This window comes from Cricetulus griseus, chromosome 2, assembly GCF_003668045.3.
Source record: "Cricetulus griseus strain 17A/GY chromosome 2, alternate assembly CriGri-PICRH-1.0, whole genome shotgun sequence".
NCBI lineage: Eukaryota > Metazoa > Chordata > Mammalia > Rodentia > Cricetidae > Cricetulus > Cricetulus griseus.
Genome location: NC_048595.1, coordinates 85,877,167 through 85,896,755, shown reverse-complemented (window position 1 = coordinate 85,896,755; position 19,589 = coordinate 85,877,167). Strand labels below are relative to the sequence as shown.

Sequence of the window (19,589 nt, the reverse complement as noted above, 5' to 3'; positions counted from 1 at the left end):
CTGCACAGTTGAGAAAGTCTGGCTCTCTCCTGGCTCCTGATTTCAACCATCGCTACAGAGAATGAGTTTGTCTCAGGGCTGTGCTGACTCTCTGGGGGAGATGGCTTGGTGTCTATCCCCAAGCAGAGGACACTGTGACCGGATTGCCTCTCCAAGGTGACAATAGCTTCTTGGAGACAATGATGTTATGTGTCCCAGATTCATAGGAACAAACTGTTCATGCCATATACACTGAGGTACTTACCCTCACAACAAAGTGTGATCTATTATATTTCAGAAAGTTAATGATGACATAATTTTCTGATCCTAACTCCTCTGAAACTGAGATGTGTCTTATAGACCATGCTCTCTTATAATTGTTGTCAGCCAGGGAGTGTTTGTGATAGCCTGGCTGCCTGACGATGATGCATTAAATCACAGCTGTTTGTGCATACCTTTCCATTGCTCCCAGTGCTGGAGAAACCCCAGGACCTCACATATGTTAAAGCATGTGCTATACCACTGAGCTGCCTTCTAGTCCCTGCTAATATTTCAGTTGAATTATAAACAATGATGATACTGCATTTGCTGTTTTGTTTGTTGATTATGTTTTCACGGTTCTTGTTTATTGACATCTGCTGCTGAGATCACTTTGCAGAAGAGAGTGCCAGTGGCATGAGATATATATCCATATCTATATCTATCTGTCTGTCCATCTGTCTGTCCATCTATCTATCTATCTATCTATCTATCTATCTATCTATCTATCTATCTTTCTTTCTATCTATCTATAGAGAGAGTAGAGAAGTAGCTAGGAGTATATTCATATATAGCCCTGTACTCATGCTAAAAACTGTTTTATTTTTTTTTTAAAGTAGGTCCTACTCGATGAACTATTGAGTTTATTGGGGTTAAGTACAGGAGTATAGGCAAAGAGTTATTTACAGGAATAGAATGACTCAAAGACAGCTGCATCACCAAAGCCCATCCCACATGGGTATCAGCTCACAAACACTGGGAGTCCTGCAGCTGTCAGTCCTACAGGTAGCTCAGTTGGTTTGAAACTTCTCTAGGAAGTTTAGCTGATCTATCTGGCTCTTCTAGGCAGTTTGGTTGGTCCAAGAATGCCTCTTAAGCTTGGGAAAGGAAGGGCCTAAAGCAGCTGGTCAGATTCAGGAACTTCCTGAAGATAAAAACCGTTTCTTCATCCTGGAAGAATGATGCTGGAAGTTTAGTTGTTCTTTCTATTGTCTGAAACTATCCCCAAAGGCTAATTCTCATTGTATGGACAGTAATCATTTGGGGAAGACCCTGATAGGAATCTATCTATTTATAAGGTTTCCCATAATTCTACTTTGTCTGACTTGAAATATGACAAAATTTACCCACAGGTACAGTACCTTTAAAACTCAATTTAGACCTGAGTCTGTTTGTAAATTAATATGCATAAAGGCATATCTAGAACAAACCTACTTGTCTATATGTAAGCATGCTATTCAACCAAGGCTGGTTGCAAACTCAGCATCTTTTAGGATGCATGCAGAGTAGCAAGGTAGTCTCTGTATTTATATGTCGGATTTAATTAGTTCAAAGATGCTCATTTTTCCCACATCTTACTCTCCTAAAATTAGGATTTCACTATAGAAAGGTCTGATAGCCTTTCTTTGGCAGCATCTTTCTTTCTTGTTGATATGTGATGACAACTGTAGAGCTGGTAGTGTTTTAGATACAGTGATGTAAATGAGAGTCAAGTTCCTAGAAGCAGAGCCTAAGCTATATTGGGGTGTTTATAGTAGTTCATTTTCTATGACAATAATGAGATACCCCAGGCTGGGTACCTTATTAAGAAAAGATGTTTACTGAGCTCACAGTTCAGCAACTTCTGTTGGGTTCTGGTGAAGGCTTCATGGTGAATAGCCTCACAAAGGCAGGATGACATGTGGGAAGAAACGATCCCATAGCGATATAGGAAACCAGATTTTTTGGGGGAAGGGCTGCTCAGCTTCCTGTTCAGTGTCCACACAATACAACTGCTTGAGCGGAACAGGATCATGGCTTCTGGTGAAGCTAGGAGGAGTGAATGCATTCTGATGTGGTGGGATTTTCCAGCTGAGTGTTCTCAGGCTGCCACCAACAAAGGACAGAACCTGTGAGAAGCCACAACTACTGAGGGTGAAGAGCTATTCTCATAGGAACATGGCAGATCTAGCTTCTAGAAGAACCCATCATTCTAGATTCCACCCTGGGCACAGCACAGAGGCACAACATATTTCCCCTGCCTGACATTTCTGGAACCCTACCCACCCTCCTTTTATCTAATTTCAAGTAACTTTTCTTTCTTTTTATTTCCTCCCCCTTCCAGGAACTTAACTTCAAAAAGAAATTGGAGATTTGCCATGTCACGTGGATGTAGCATGAATAAATAAATGGACCCAGAGAATGATATTAGGGTTCAAACTTCAAGCTCAATATCAGAAAAGCAAAGCAGCTGGCCACTAGCTCTCACCTCAGGCTGAATGGGCTGGTCCTGTCTCCATGAGCTCTCACTGAGCCTCAGACTGTAACCTTTCTTCAGTGTTGCTGGAGAATGAATGCCTCTTTGACACCTTGCTTCTGTCTTATATACTTTCCTAATGTTGAGATTAAAGTTGTGAGATATAACTTTTAGACTGATTCACTCTTGTATAGATCTGGGAGGCATTGGACTCACTGAGATCCACCTACCCCTTAATCCTGAGTCCTGGGATTAAAGGTGTGTACCACCACCTCCTAGCTTCTGGCTGCTTGGATTAAAGGTGTGTGTGCCTGGCTTTATGGCCAGTGACTGACTTTGCTTTCTGAATCCTCAGGCAAGCTTTATTAAATCATAAACAATATAATAACACAAATCCCCCTTTTTTGTCTAATGCAAAAAGAAGAAGGCTACAACTAATATAAGAAAAACTATAGCCTCCCAAGATGTCGAGTCGAGGACATGGTGGGTCCTCTGGAGCAAAATTCCGGATTTCCCTGGGTCTTCTGGTAGGAGCTGTGATCAACTGTGCTGATAACACAGGCGCCAAAAATTTGTATATCATCTCTGTCCAGGGCATCAAAGAACAACTGAACAGACTTCCTGCTACTGGCGTGGGCAACATGGTGATGGCTACAGTTAAGAAAGGCAAACTGGAACTAAGGAAAAAGGTCCATCCAGAGGTGGTAATTTGACAATGAAAGTCGTATCAAAGAAAAGATGGGGTGTTTCTTTATTTTGAAGACAATACAGGGGTCATAGTAAACAATAAAGGTGAGATGAAAGGTTCTGCTGTCACAGGTCCAGTTGCAAAGGAACATGCAGACTTGTGGCCCAGGATTGTATCCAATGCAGGCAGCATTGCATGATTCTCCAGTGTATTTGTAAAATATATTCATTAAAAAGTCTTTGCTTTTAAAAAAGAAAAACTATATACAATATTACAATAAGTATATTCAGTATATACAGGCAATAAGTTCATCAATAATATCTAATCCGTTTGCATTTTGACAAGTTCAGAGAAAATATCTAGTTCATTTGCATTTGACAAATCAGAGAAACTACTTCATTATCTATCCTAAATTGGTGAGTCCACAGTCTTGTGCCTAATTTACTTTCTATTCTAATTCAGATTATCAAATTATCTTTTCATGTCTGTCAACTTTATATACTTTACATTTCTTTAGTGAGTTTCTTTCCTGAGTCTGGTAAACAATGAAAACTATAACTATACTGTATAGTTTTCAAATCCCTCAGAGACCCGAGAAGGAAATATTATTAACTGAGTAAGCAAGAAGTTCAAGTAAGCTACTTCCAAAAAATGTGAGGAATGATAAAAATAGCTGGCTGCCTAGACAGTCACCCAGGGTTCCTCTGCAACGTTGGGGCATCCATCTTTGGCCTATAGGCCTAGGATCTCTGACAGTCTTCTGTGAAGCAGTATTTTCTGAAAGGTTGTCCTGCCTTGTCTTGGCAAGGTTTTGTAGTCACTCTCTTTGTGTACTGTTTGTTCATTTTGGACAGCATACTGTTAGCAGTCAAAGAAAGGACACTTTCTTGCCCAGTGGCTTACCTTTGCCACAAAGAAAAATTCCATGTGGGTTTCTTCGATGCCCAGAATCTTCTCTTAAGTATATTGGAGCTGCCAGGAGCAGACATGTCTCATTGCTATAAAAACTATTATTAAAACATTTTAAATGCCATATTCTGTAGAAGTGCTTGAAGATGACCTGTATTTCTAAAATATATCTGTTTGTCTTTAAAAACATACCTAATGTGATTACAAGTTCGATTGTAATAGGTGACTAACTACTTACCTACATTTCCTTATTATCTTATATAGTTGGTAATAACTTTCAAGGACTAGAAATTTGCATTACATTGGTAAATGAGCTGTATAGGTACAATACCTTGATCAATACTTTAGAAACATCTGTACAATATGTCTTAACAAATTAATCTCAAATTTGTACCAATGTACAAATTTGTATACAATATACAAAAATTGTATACAATATACAAAAGTCCAATCAAAGGTAAAATACCTAAAACAAGTAGTTGTTTTTAGAAGTAGATTCAATACTCTACCTTTTTAATATCATCATATCTATACTTTTTCAGTTTCTATTATTTTTTAATTTGAATTATAAACAAGATTGTTTTACATGTCAATCCCAGTTCTCTCTCCCTCCCCTCCTCCCTTCCCCACAACTAAAACCCTACCAATCACATATCCTTTCTGTTACCCAGGGAGGGTGAGGCCTTCCATAGGGGTGTCATCAGAGTCTATCATATACTTTGGGATAGGGCCTAGGCCCACCCCCGTGTATCTTGGCTCAGGGAGTATCCCTCTATGTGGATTACGCTCCAAAAGTCCACACCTATGCTAGGGATAAGTATTGAACTACTAAGGAGGTCCCGTAGATTTCCGAGGTCTCCTCACTGAAACCCATGTTCCTGGGGGTCTGGATCAGTCCCATGCTGGTATCCCAGCTATCACAGAAAGTTCTGGAAGGAAAACTGCAACCCAAGGAAATTTACATACAAGCAGAAAAATATAGGCAATAGATAATCCCACTTTACCACAACCAAAAGAAAAAAGGGATGGAAACTCACACATAATTTCACCACCACCACCAAATCCAAAACAAACAAGAATTAACTATCAATGGTCATTAATATCTCTCAGTATTAATGGTCTTAACTCGCCCATAAAAAGACACAGGTTAGCAGAATGGATAAGAAGACAGAATCCATCCTTCTGCTGTATATAAGAAACACACCTCAACTTCAAAGACAGATGGTACCTAAGAATTAAAGGTTGGGAAAAGATTTTCCAATCAAATGGGCCCAAGAAGCAAGTGGGGGTAGCAATCCTAATATCCAACAAATTGGACTTTAAACTAAAATCAATCAAAAGAGATGAAGGAGGTCACTTCCTACTCATCACAGGAGAAATCCATCAGGATGAAGTCTCACTTCTGAACATTGATGCCCCCCAAAATAAAGGCATCCACGTTCATAAAAGAAACATTACTAAAATTCAAATCACACATAAAACCGCACACACTTATAGTGGGAGACTTCAACACCCCACTCTCACCACTGGATAAGAACACCAGACAGAAACTTAACAATGAAACAAAGGAACTAATAGAAGTTATGGCCCAATTGGGCTTAACAGATATCTATAGAACATTCCAACCAAATACAAAACAATTTACCTTCTTCTCAGTGCCACATACTTGGCAACATAGCAAACCTCAACAGTTAAAAGAAATTAAAATAACCCCCTGTATCTTATCAGACCACCATGCTTTAAAGTTAGAATTCAACAGCAACACAAATTGCAGAAAACCTACAAATTCATGGTAATTAAGTAACACCCAATTGCACAATTCATGAGTTGAGGAAGAAATAAAAAAGAAATTAAAGATTTCCTAGAATTCAATGAGAATGCAGACAAAACATACCCAAACTTATGGGACACTTTGAAAGCAATGCTAAGAGGAAAGATCATAGCGCTAAGTGCCCACATGAAGAAACAGGAGAATAATCACACTAGAGCATTAACAGCACAACTGAAAGCTCTAGAACACATATCTATACTTTTTAGAAATAGATTCAATAATCTACCTTTTTATCTTATCCTATCTACAGTCTCCCCTTTTTCTTTTCAGAGTAGATTCAATAATCTTATCTTTTTATCCTATATCTGTATTCCCTCTTATTTTTCAAAACAATGGCCCATGGCTGACTTTGCTTTCTGACTCCTCAGGCAAGCTTTAATAAATCATAAACAATATGTCGCCACACATGGGCTTGCCATTTAAAGACCACTGGGAGGAGCAGGTGCTGACCATAAGGAAATGGATGCTCATGAACTTGGGGCAGTTTAACACATTTGTTCAAATCGTGCCATGTAGTTAAACTTCTCATAAAAACTGTGTGCACCAAAGGTCAAATAAGGAAACAATAGAAATGCATTGGGAAGGTTTAACTTTGCTCGTACTGCTGACAGACCTGCCTGTGCCACACTTGCAGTAATTCTTTATCTTCTGCCATTCTGATTTTAGATCTTAATTTTTCCTTTTTTTTTTTTACATTTATTTATTTGTGGGGTGTGTGTGTGTGTGTGTGTGTGTGTGTGTGTGTGTGTGTGGTCACAGAACAACTTGTAAGAGTCTGTTCTCTCCTACCATATGAGTTTGCATTGGGCAGGCGTGGTGGCAAGTACCTTTACCTGATGAGCCATCTCACCAGCCCTAATTGGGAGCTTTTTGCAGAAGAGATAAGGGCTAAGGTGGATGGCCTTCTCAGACCCTGCCAATGATGTAGATCAGGACACAGTAATTGTAGTATATTTATTTTCCCCATTGCACTAATGACAATGAATACAACTAACAATTGCTAAAGCCTTTTAGTTCCTAAGCCTTGTAAAAAAAGGAGATGGGACAGCTTTGCTGGTTAATAAGATAAATCTCAATTTTTCTATTCTTCTTACTTCATATTTGAATTGACCTACAATAAATGTGAAAGTGGTTAAAGATACAGATTGGCCACTTACACCTTCATAGAGTTACATTTGGTGTTAAGGAGACCTTGGCTCAGTGTAAGTCTGTCACAGTTAATTGTCTAGAGCTACAGAGTCACAAGAGGATAGAGGCACCGTGTTTAGAAAAGCGAGCACTAGTGGGGACTTTGATAGTTTTGAGTTAAAGTAGTAAAACATGGAAATAAAAGTTGGATGACAGCTGCAGCTGATTAGACTAGGGATGAGTGAGGCCTTAGACATGGTGAGTGCAAGTCAGCCTTGGTGGGTTAATGGTCACATGGAAATCTAAGGCAGGGCAACTCAATAGATCTGCTCAGATCAATGCCTTCAAGGAGGACTCAATATCTCAGCAGAATATCTCCTGAGCAATGTGTGGAGAGATGTTTATACACCCAAACTACTCTTCACTCTCTGAGTGACTACTTCATTTCTCTGGAATTTCTTAATAGAAAATTCATATTGGTGTATATTCACAGTACATAGTGATGGGGTTCATAGACTTTTCATATATGCCATATGCTTTGACTGTATTTATTGAAGTAAATACACCTTTCCATTCCTATCTCCCTGTCATTCTCATTTATTCCCCGAGAAAGCTTCTCTTCCACCTTTTTGTTCCATATCCACCCATTTATGAATCATGTATTTCCATAAAATCCAGGATCCACAAATGAGGATTTGTGCTGTTTGTGTTTCTGAGTCAGAGTCATTCCATTTAATAGGATAATTTCCAGTTGTATCCATTTCTCCTGAAAATGACATCACTTTTTATGGCTAAATAAAATTCCACTGTGCATACACAGCACATTTTCTTTATCCATTCATTTCATGGTAGGTATCTTAGTTACTTTTCTGACACTGCGACCAAGGCTTACCATTTCAGAAGGTTAGGGTCTGTGACCACGATGGTAAAAGGCATGGCAGCAGACAGGCAGGCATGGTGCTGGAGCAGTAGTTAAGAGCTGGTGTGTTGAGACAATGACCATGAGGCAGAGGGAGAGAAAGAGAGGAGAGAGAGGGTGGGAGAGGGAGGGGGAGAAGGAAGGAGAGAGAGAGGGAGGGGAGGGAGAGAGGAAGAGAGAGAGTGAGGGAAGGAGGGATGGAGAGAGACAGAGGAGGGGGAAGGAGAGGGAAGGAGGGGGAGAGAGAGGCAAACACTGCAAATATGGAGGTCTCTCAGTGGTTTCCTTACTTGGAGTCCATCTATTGGGAGTGGCATAGCTGATATTTCTCTAGAATTTCCTATCTGCCCAAACTTAGTCTATAAATGACTCATAAGGAACAAAATACAGTCATTTACAAACACTATGTTTTCCTCATACCTTACCATTCTGTGGTTAAACATAGTCAACTTTATGAAAAGTACTAAACTACCGATAATCTTTTAAAACTTCAACTTTGGCTGGGCGTTGGTGGCACACACCTTTAATCCCAGCACTCGGGAGGCAGAGGCAGGCAGATCTCTGTGAGTTTGAGGCCAGCCTGGTCTCCAGAGCGAGTACCAGGATAGGCTCCAAAGCTACACAGAGAAACCCTGTCTTGAAAAACCAAAAAAACCAACCAACCAAACAAACAAAACTTCATCTTCCTTGGGTGTCTACAGGATGACAACCCTTCATTGCACTTTAAAGTAGAGGCTACTGAAGAATACAAAAGACAGGAGAGAGGGAGGAAGGGAGGGAGGAAGAGAGGGAGGGAAGAAAGGAACAAAGAGGAAAGGAGGGAGGGAGGAAGACTGAGAAAAAGAGGGAAGCTAATATGCTCAAAGACATTACCATTTGGCTGGAAAAACAAATGAAAACGTGACTGTCTTCATCATCCTCTCATCACATGGCCCATGAACACTTGTTTGGGAGAGTGCCACCCCAAACACTTCATGTACTCTATTGATTTCTTACTCTCAATGACGTTTTGGAGGTATCCATTGGAGCATGGCTTACAGATGAGAAGACTGATCTCCATGGTAGCCCCCAGTTTGGCAGTGGTGGAGTCATATCTGCACAGTGAGGTCTGCTCAACTTCAGAGCACGTGGCTCTCCCATGGTTGCTCATTGCCCCCATGGTAAAGATTCAAAGCCAAACACAGTGAATAATCGCCAGCTAAATTAACAGAGACAGAATCAGTCAGCATGGAGTAGACTGTTTATTGGGCTTGACTGTGAATTGTGTATAATTCTTACGCTCATAATGTGGTCTGTGTGGGAGCAGATTGTAGACATGTAAGTATCTAGAAACCATTCAGTGTATGAATTGTTATTACATTGTTACAGATAAACTAGAACAGTGGTCTTGGGCAGGGTGGGGGGTGGGGTTGAATGACCCTTTCACAGGGGTCGCATATCAGATATCTTACATATCAGATATTTACATAACAATCCATAACAGTAGCAAAATTACAGTTATGGAGTGGTAAGGAAAATAGTTTTATGGTTAGGGTCATCACAATATGAGGAACTGCATTAAAGGGTTACAGCATTAGGATGGTTGAGAACCACTGTGTTAGAGAATAGTGCAGACAATATTAGATCTTCCTACAGGGTCAGGTATAGATTATGGAATACATTAAATTTGAGCACATTTCTTTCTTTCTTTTCTTTTCTTTATTTCTTCTTTTCTTTCTTTCTTTTTTTTTTTTTTTTTGGTTTTTTGAGACAGGGTTTTTCTGCATAGCTTTGGAGCCTATCCTGGCACTCGCTCTGGAGATCAGGCTGGCCTCGAACTCACAGAGATCTGCCTGCCTCTGCCTCTCAAGTGCTGGGATTAAAGGCGTGCGCCACCAACACCCGGCTATGGAATACATTAAATTTGAGCACAATATTTTTGTTTTCACTCTCCATTTCTGGCTGCCACCTAGATAGAAATAGAAAATGAATGCCTGGTCAACCATGGTACCTTATGGGAAATCATGTCTTCACATGTGTGCCTTTCTAAGAAGCTTACAAGCCATGCTGAGGCTTCTGGTTCCAGACTTCTCTCTGAGATTACCTGGCCATCATACCTTACCAAGATGAGCCGCTTCCCTATTGGCTAAAGATCTGACTTCACAATAAGAAATAGATCTGAGCATGAGCCTGTTACAGATGACTAAGCAAGCTTCCTGAAATGCCTATTGGCATGACATCAGACATGCCTTGGTTCTTTTCTTTGTAAGAAAATGCTGGCCCACAGAGATTGACTTGTATTGGAAGATGATAGTATTGGCAAGTAAAAATTAGTTTAAAAATGAGTGAACCCACAACTTGACATGGATAATAATGCAAAACAAGTTATATTTCTTTCTCTTTTTCTGTTGCAGTAGAACATCACGCTAACTCCTGCAAAGTCACAGTAAGACCTTAGCTGCTGACAGTGAGATGGGGCATCCCTTTGTCTACAGCAATAATTCCTCTTTGGTTCTGGGATGAGCACTGTTCCACAGGCCAGGCTGGAAAAGCAATGCAGAAAATTAGGCTCCTGCCTGCTCTTATATGTAGAGAATGTGAGATGCCTAAGGGACCAGGAGAACTCATGTGTCATGCAAGGCAACATGTGTCATGTGTACAGGCATGGCTCATTCTCCACCTTGCTTTGTCTCTTCAAAGACATTTTCAAGGCTGCTTTTTCCAGCGGACCAATGGCTTTCAAGATTTGACTTTGAAACACCAGTTCTTGACTTGGGTCTGCCTGCCTTGCAAACAATGCTGGCTAATAGTTTATGGTCTCCAAGAGTTAATATGTTAGAAACATAACCCCCGAATGCACCAGCATTAGATGTTGGAAGTTTAGGAGGTGATGAATGGATTAATGCCGTTATTGGAGGCAGGATCTCACTAAGGCCAAACTGTGGGTAGGGAGTGTCAGGTTTGAGACCAGTAGTTGGAAGCCTCAGAAGCCACGTTCAGTCTCTTTACCCTACAAAGGCTGATGTTTGCACCTCCAGGGGCAGGGGCGTGCACTAAAAAGTGCAAAACATCATGGAAAGTATGATTTGTATTTACAAACAGAAAGAGGCAGAAACACTTTGGGAACTAATACATACTTTTAACCTCTCTGATTTGGCAGCTGCAATTTTCATCCATACCTCAATCCTTCTCTTTTCTCCTTCCCTCCCCCTCCCTTCTTCCTTCTCTGTTGCTTCATTTTTGGTGACAAGTTAGGGCCTGAATCCAAGGCCTTCAGCACTCTAAGCAAGCATTCTGCCCCCAAACCACACCTAAAACTCTATAATTGATGATGAGCACAGCAGACAGGATCTGAAATTTTTTTTCTTAAGACAAAATTTTATTTCTAATTACTTCACTTTACTCAGTATATTTAATCTGCTGGCCCTTGCAGAGCTCAAACTGCAGGTATTAATGTACTTGTGCTAACTTTTCTATCATTGTTTAACATATTTTATTGATTCTTTGGGAATTTCACATCATGCACCCCAATTCCACTCATTTCCCAGTCCTTCCATGTCTGCCTTCCACCCTTGTAGCCTCCCCTGCCCCAAATACAACACAATAAAACTAAATAACACCACCAAAAAGAACACATTTCACTCCTCCATCTATCCAGCCTCTCTGTTGTGTATTCTTTTGTCCTTAATGGTCTTGGGAGCTGTGGTATGTCGCTTTTTCCCAAACAGCTTTACTTGTAAATGTTCATTGCAATGAGATGTTGGACTGGTTCAAGGCCTCTGGCTTCTGCTACACCATCAATACTGGAGGCCCCCGTCCCCCGATATCCTGCTGTTGCCCTGAGTCATGGACATCCTGCAGGATCGTCCCTTCATGTACTCCAGCAGGTCATAGATGGGTTAAATGTTGGGGTGGGTGAACAAAGCCCTGGATGTGGGCCTGGATGCTAGCTGAGTTGGTCAGTCTGGGCCTCCACCAGGACTACCCACTTGGGCAAGGGTCAGAGGTAGCTCTCCCATGCCCATGCTGTGGGGCCAGCTTTCCTTTGTGCATGGTGAGGGGTGAGGCCAGCTCTTCCTTGCCCATGCCACTGGTGCCGGTTCTCCTGGGAGAGGACGACAGGTCTCTTTCTAAGGCTGCTGGTTAGAGACCAGCAGGGCCAGTATTCCCATGTCTCCCAGTGGCAACACAGTCCACAAACATCAACACAGACCGTGGCTACAGTAGATTCAGAGTGGCTGGATTTATGTTGAGATCTTTGATCCATTTGCACTTAAGTTTTGTGCATGGTGACAGATATGGATCTATTTGCAATCTTCTGCATGTCTGAATCCAGTTGTGCCAGCACCATCCGTTGAAGATGTTATCTTTCTTCCGTTGTATAGATTTAGCATCTTTGTCAAAGATAAGGTGTTCATAGGTGTGTGGTTTAATATCAGGGTTTTCAATTTGATTCCATTGATCTGTCTATTTTTTTGCCAATACCAAGCTGTTTTCAGAACTATGGCTCTATAATAGAGCTTGAAGTCAGGGATGGTGATGCCTCCAGAAGATCCTTTATTGTACAGCATTATTTTGGCTATCCTGGTTTTTTTTGTTTTTCTATATAAAGTTGAGTATTGTTCTTTCAAGGTCTGTGAAGAACTGTGTTAGGATTTTGATGGGGATTGCATTGACTCTGTAGATTACTTTTGGCAAGATTGCCATTTTTACTATTTTGATTCTATCTAACCAAGAGCATGGGAGATCTTTCCATTTTCTGGTATCTTCTTTAATTTCTTTCTTTAAAGACTCAAATTTCTTAGTATACAGGTCTTTTTTTTTGGTTAGCGTTACCCCAGGATATTTTATGTTGCTTGTGGATATTGTGAAGGGTGATGTTTCTCTGATTTCTTTCTCATTGGATTTATCATCTGTATGTAGTAGGGCTACTGATTTTTTGGAGTTAATTTTGTATCCTGCTACTTTGTTGAAAGTGTTTATCAGCTATAGGAGTTCCCTGGTAGAGTTTTTCAGGTCAGTTATGTAGACAATCATATCATCTGCAAATAGTGAAAGTTTGACTTCTTCCTTTCCAATTTGTATCCCTTTGATCTCCTTTTCTTGTCCTATCGATCTAGCTAGAACTTCAAGCACAATATTTAAGAGATATGGAGAGAGTGGACAGCCTTGTCTTGTTCCTGATTTTAGAGGAATCGATTTGAGTTTCTCTCCATTTAATTTGATGTTGGCCATTGGTTTGGTATATATTGCTTTTATCATGTTTCGATATGTTCCTATTATTCCTGTTCTCTCCAAGATCTTTATCATGGAAGGGATGTTGGATTTTTGTCAAAGGCTTTTTCAGCATCTAGAGAGATAATCATGTGGTTTTTCTTTTTCAGTTTGTTTATATGGTAGATTACATTGATGGATTTTCATATGATGAACCATCCTTGCATCCCTGGGATGAAGCCTACTTGACCATGCTGGATGATTTTCTGATGTGTTCTTGGATTCTATTCTCCAATATTTTGTTGAGTATTTTTGCATCGATGTTCATGAGGGATATTGGTCTGTAGTTCTCTTTTTTAGTTGTATCTTTGTGTGGCTTGGGTATCAAAGTGATTGTAGTCTCGTAAAATGAGTTTGGCAATGTCCCTTCTGCTTCTATTGTGTGGAACAATTTGTGCAGTACTGGTTTTGTTTGCAGCTCTTGTTTGAATTTCTGGTAGAATTCTGCAGTGAAGCCATTTGGCCCTGGGCTTTTTTTGGTTGGAAGGCTTTTGATGACCACTTGTATGCCATTAGGGGTTATAGGTTGATTTAAATTGCTTATCTGTTCTTGGTTTAATTTTGGTAAGTGATATCTATCCAGGAAACTGTCCATCTCCTTTAGATTTTCGAATTTTGTGGAGTACAGGTTTTCAATGTATGACCTGATGATTCTCTGGATTTCCTCGGTGTCCGTTGTTTTATCCCTCTTTTCGTTTCTGATTTTGTTAATTAGCATGCTCTCTCTCTGCCTTTTGGTTCATTTGGATAGAGGTTTGTCTATCTTGTTGATCTTCTCAAAGAACCAACTTTGTTTCATTGATTCTTTGTAATGTTTTCCTAGTTTCTACTTTATTAATTTCAGACCTCTGTTTGATTATTTCCTGGCATCTACTCCTCCATGGGGAGTTTCCTTCTTTTTGTTCTAAAGCTTTCAGTTGTTCTGCCAATTCTCCAGTGTGACTGTTCTCCAGTTTCTTAATGTGGGCACTTTGTGCTATGAACACTTATGTGCTATGAACATAGCAGTGCTATGAGCACTGCTTTCAGCGTGTCCCGTAAGTTTGGGTAAGTTGTGTCTACATTCTTATTAAATCCTAGGAAGTCTTTAATTTCTTTTTTTTATTTCTTCCTTGACCCAGGAATGGTGCAATTGGGTGTTATTCAATTTGCACAAGTTTGTAGGTTTTCTGCAATTTGTATTGCTGTTGAATTGTAGCTTTAAAGCATGGTGATCTGATAAAATACAGGGGGTTATTTCAATTCTTTTGTATCTGTGGAGGTTTGCTTTGTTGCCAACAATGTGGTCAGTTTTAGAGAAGGTTCCATATGGCGCTGAGAAGAAGGTATATTCTTTTGTGTTCAGATGGAAATGTTCTATAGATGTCTGTTAAACCCAATTGGGTCATAACTTCTGTTAGATTCTTTGTTTCTTTGTTAAGTTTCTGTCTGGCGGTCCTGTCTAGTGGTGAAAGCAGGGTGTTGAAGTATCCTACTATAAGTGTGTGTGTGCTTTTATGTGTGGTTTGACCTTTAGTAATGTTTCTTTTACGAATGTGGGTGCCTTTGTATTTGGGGCATAGATGTTCAGGATTGAGACTTCATCTTGATGGACTTTTCCTGTGATGAGTATGAAATGCCCTTCTTCATCTCTTTTGATTGATTTTAGTTTGAAGTCTAATTTGTTAGATATTAGGATTGCTACACCAGCTTGTTTCTTGGGCCCATTTGATTGGAAAATCTTTTCCCAACCCTTTACTCTGAGGTATCGCCTGTCTTTGAAGTTGAGGTGTGTTTTTTGTATACAACAGAAGGATGGATTCTGTCTTCATATCCATTCTGTTAGCTTGTGTCTTTTTATGGGCAGGTTAAGACCATTGACATTGAGGGATATTAATGTCCATTGATTGTTGGTTCTTGATTTTTTGGATTTATTGTTGGTGGTGTCATTGTGTGTGCATTTCTGTTTCATTTTGTGTTTGGTAAAATTGGATTATCTATTGCCTATGTTTTTGTGAGTGTAGTTATCTTTGTTGGGTTGGAGTTTTCCTTCTAGAACTTTCTGTAGTGTCAGATTTGTGGATATGTATTGTTTAAGTCTGGTTTTGTCATGAAATATTTTGTTTTCTCCATCTATAGTAATTGAAAGTTTTGCTGGGTACAGTAGTCTGGGTTGGCATCCATGTTCCCTTAGTGTTTGTAGGATATCTATCCAGGACCTTCTGGCTTTTAAAGTTTCCATTGAGAAGTCGGGTGTGATTCTGCTAGGTCTGCCTTTATATGTTACTTGGCCTTTTTCCTTTGCTGCTCTTAATATTTTCTCTTTATTCTGAAGGTTTGGTGTTTTGATTATTGTGTGTCGAGGGGACTTCTTTTTGTGGTCCAGTCTGTTTGGTGTTTTGTAAACTTCTTGTACTTTCATAGGCATATCCTTCTGTAGGTTGGGGAAGTTTTCTTCTATGATTTTGTTGAATATGTTTTCTGTACCTTTGAGCTGTATTTCTTCACCTTCTTCTATACCTATTATTCTTAAGTTTGGCCTTTTCACGTTGTCCCATATTTCCTGGATATTTTGTATTAAGGATTTGTTGGACTTGAGATTTTCTTTGGTCAATGACTGTATATTCTCTAGAGAGTCTTCAACAACTGAGATTCTCTCTTCCATCTCTTGAATTCTATTGGTTATACTCACATCTTTAGTTCCTGGTGAAAGACCCCGAAGGGATACTTTCGTAGAGGGAGACCCACACACCCAGGAATCAGCGAGGCCACGAACTGGATGCAAAAAAACAAGAGGCTTTATTGGAGACGCAGGTACCTGGGGCAACTTAGCTTCTGTGTGGCTAAGCGCGCCGAGCCAAGGGAAAAGGGGTCCTTATATAGGAAAAAAGGCGCAAGCTAGGAGCAAGGATTCTATTGGATAATTCTAATGAGGCATTATACAGAGCTATTCCCATTGGTCAATGTATATGAGGCGCTATACAGGGTTATTCAAATGAGGCAAAGTACAGAGTTATTCAAATGAGGTGAAACACAGAGTCTTTCAAATGAGGCGAAATACAGAATCATTTCCATTGGATGGTTCAAATGAGACACAGAGCCATTCCAGATCAGCATATTCTCAAGGTCTGGTGTCTGGTACAGCAGACTCAATTCCCCCCCCTTTCCTGATGGCTGACCTTGGGGGCGGAGACCTTGGGACGGAGTGTTTCTCTTCGGGCGGGGCGGGGGCTCAGGGGCAGAGCTCCAGGCCGGCTCACTCGGTGTTTGTTCTCGTGCTGACCCACCTGGTGCTCGCCCTCGTGCCAGCCCACCCGGTGCTCGTTCTCGGGCTGGCCCACCTGGTGCTCATTCTCGGGCCGGCCCCACCCGGTGCTTGTTCTCGGGCCGGGCGGGGAAAGGCCACCGGGGGTGGGGATCGGGGAAGCCGCCGACAGGAGGAAGAGGAGACAAACTTGAGAAAGAAAGGGCTAAGGGACAGGGGTCTTTCACTGGCCGTTTATCCAGCCTTTCTATTTCCAGCATAGCCTCATTCTGTGTTTTCTTAATTGTTTCTATTTCAGCTTTCATGCCTTGAACTGTTTCGAGTGCTTCCTTCACTTGCTTTTTTTTTTCTTTTTCTTGGCTTTCTTTAGATTCTTTAAAAGATTTGTTTACTTCTTGAATTCTTTGGCTTGTCTTTTCCTCCATCTCATAATTTTTTGCTGGGTTTTTCTTCTATTTCTTTAAGGGATTTTCTTGTTTCCTCTTTAAAGGTCTCTATCATCTTCCTAAGATAATTTTTGAGGTCCATCTCTTCCTCATCCTCTGTGTTGGGCTTTTCAGATCTTGCTGGTGTGGAGTCCCTAGATTCTGGTGGTGTCATATTGGTTTTTCTGTTGTTGAGTGTGTTCTTACTCTGTCTTTTTCCCATCCCTTCTTCCAGTTAGTGCATGTGGGGTCCCTCTCTCTCTCAGGTGGCTGGTGGAGGGCTCAGTCTCTGGCAGCAGCGGGATGGAAGAGGAGGGTGGGGGGACAAGGGTTGGGTGTGTCCGTACTCAGGGTGGGCCTTCCCAGTCTTGCCCGGGTGGGCTCAGGCAGAAGCAAGGAGGGGTTGATTGGGGGAGGTTGAGGAACAGAGCAACGCCCAGACTCACCTGAGGCTCGGGCACCCGCTGCAGGACCAACTTGAAGTTCTTGTCATTCAGGTCTTTCACTTGTTTGGTTAGAGTTACCACAAGATATTTTATGTTGTTTGTGGCTATTGTAAAGGGTGATGTTTCTCTGATTTCATTCTCATCGCATTTGTCATTTGTATATGGGAGGGCTACTGGCTTTTTTGAGTTAATCTTGTATCCTGCTACTGAAGGTATTTATCCGTTATAGGACTTCTCTGGTAGACTTTTTTGGGTCACTTATGTAAACTATCATATAATCAGCAAATAGCCAGAGTCTGACTTCTTCTTTTCCAATTTGTATCTCTTTGATCTCCTTTTGTTGTCTTATTGCTATAACTAGAACTTTGAGTACTATGTTGAATAGATATGGAGAGAGTGGACAGCCTTGTCTTGTTCCTGATTTCAGTGGGATTGCTTTGAGTTTCTGTCCATTTAGTTTAATGTTTGTTGTTGGGTTACTGTATATTGCCTTTATTATGTTTAGGCATGTTCTTTGTATCTCTATTCTCTCCAAGACATTCATCATAAAGGGGTGTTGAATTTTGTTGAAGGTTTTTTAGCATTTAGTGAGATGATCATGAAGTTTTTTATATTTCAGTTTGTTTATATGGTGGATTACATTGAAGGATTTTTGTATGTTGAACCATCTCTGCATTTCTGGGATGAATCCTTCTTGGTGATGGTGGATGCTTTTTCTGATGTGTTGTTGGATTTGATTTGCCAGTATTTTATTGAGTGTTTTTGCATTTATGTTCATGAGGGAAATTGGTCTGTAATTCTCTGTCTTAGATGTGTCTTTGTGTGGTTTGGGTATCAGGGTAACTGTAGCTTCATAAAAAGAGCTTTGCAATGTTCCTTCTGTTTCTATTGTGTGGAATAATTTGAGGAGTATTGGTAGTAGATCTTCTTTGAACATCTGGTAGAATTCTCTACTGACTCCATCTGGTTGTGGGCTTCTTTTGGTTGGGAGCCTATCAACAACTGTTTCTATTTCCTTAAGTGTTATAGGTATATTTGTTTATCTGTTCTTGATTTAATTTTTGTATGTGATACTTATCTAAAAAATTGTCCATTTCCTTAAAGTTTTCCAATTTTGTGAAGTACAGGTTTTTGAAGTATGACCTGATAATTCTCTGGATTTCCTCAGTGTCTGTTGTTGTGTCCCCTTATTCGTTTCTGACTTTGTTAATTTAGATATTCTCTCTCTGTGTTTTGGTTAGTTTGGATAAAGGTTTGTCTATTTTGTTGATTTTCTCAAAGAACCAACTCTTTTCTTTGCATTGTTTTCTTTGTTTCTATTTAATTGATTTCAGCCCTCAATTTGACTATTTCTTGCAGTCTACTCCTTCTGGGTGAGTTTGCTTCTTTTTGTTCTAGTGCTTCTAGTTCTGTTAATTCACTAAGTGTGGGATTTTTCCAGCTTTTTTTATGTAGGAATTTACTGATATGAACTTTCCTCTCAGCACTTCTTTCATTGTGTCCCATAAGTTTGGGTATGCTGTGCAGTTATTTTCATTAAATTTTAGGAAGTCTTTTATTTATTTCTTATATCTTCCTTGATCCAGTTGATAATTGTTCAATTTCCATGTGTGTGTGTGTTGTGTAGGCTTTCTGAAATTAATGTTGCTGTTGAATTCTAACTTTAAGCTGTTGTGATCTGATAGGGTATAGGGGTTTATTCCATTTTTTTTCTATCTGTTGAGGTTTACTTTGCTACTGAGTATGTGGTCTATTTTTGAGAAGATTCCACGAGGTGCTGAAAAGAAAGTATGTTCTTTGTGTTTGGGTGGAATGTTTTATAGATATCTGTTAAGTCCCTTTGAGTCATAACCTCTGTTAGTTCCCTTATTTCTCTGTTAAGCTTCTGTTTGGCAGATCTGTCCAGTGGTGAGAGTGGAGTGTTGAAGTCTCCTATTATTAGTGTGTGGGGTTTGATTTGTGATTTAAGCTTTAGTAATGTTTCTTTTACAAATGCAGGAGCCCTTGTGTTTGGGGCATAGATGTTCAGAATTGAGATTTCCTCTTGATGGATTTTTCCCATGATTAATGTGAAATGCCCTTCTTTATCTTTTTTGATTGATTTTAGTTTGTAGTCTATTTTGTTAGATATTAGGATAGCTACACCAGCTTGTTTCTTAGGTTCATTTGATTGGAAAAATTTTTTCTAACCCTTTACTCTGAGGTAATGTCTGTCTGTGAGGTTTCTTGTATGCAGCAGAAAGATGGATTCTGTTTTGAGGTACAGGTGGGGC

The 19,589-nt window shown here is 40.2% G+C and overlaps 1 protein-coding gene across 1 annotated transcript; it reads left to right on the top strand.

Moving 5' to 3' along the window:
- The first annotated feature begins 2,828 nt into the window (after window positions 1–2,828).
- LOC100755584 (60S ribosomal protein L23-like) lies at window positions 2,829–3,399 on the top strand. The gene is given in 1 exon segment (XM_035438968.1): window positions 2,829–3,399. A coding segment is annotated over 1 exon segment (423 nt). The 5' UTR covers window positions 2,829–2,937; the 3' UTR covers window positions 3,361–3,399.
- Window positions 3,400–19,589: the final 16,190 nt, after the last annotated feature.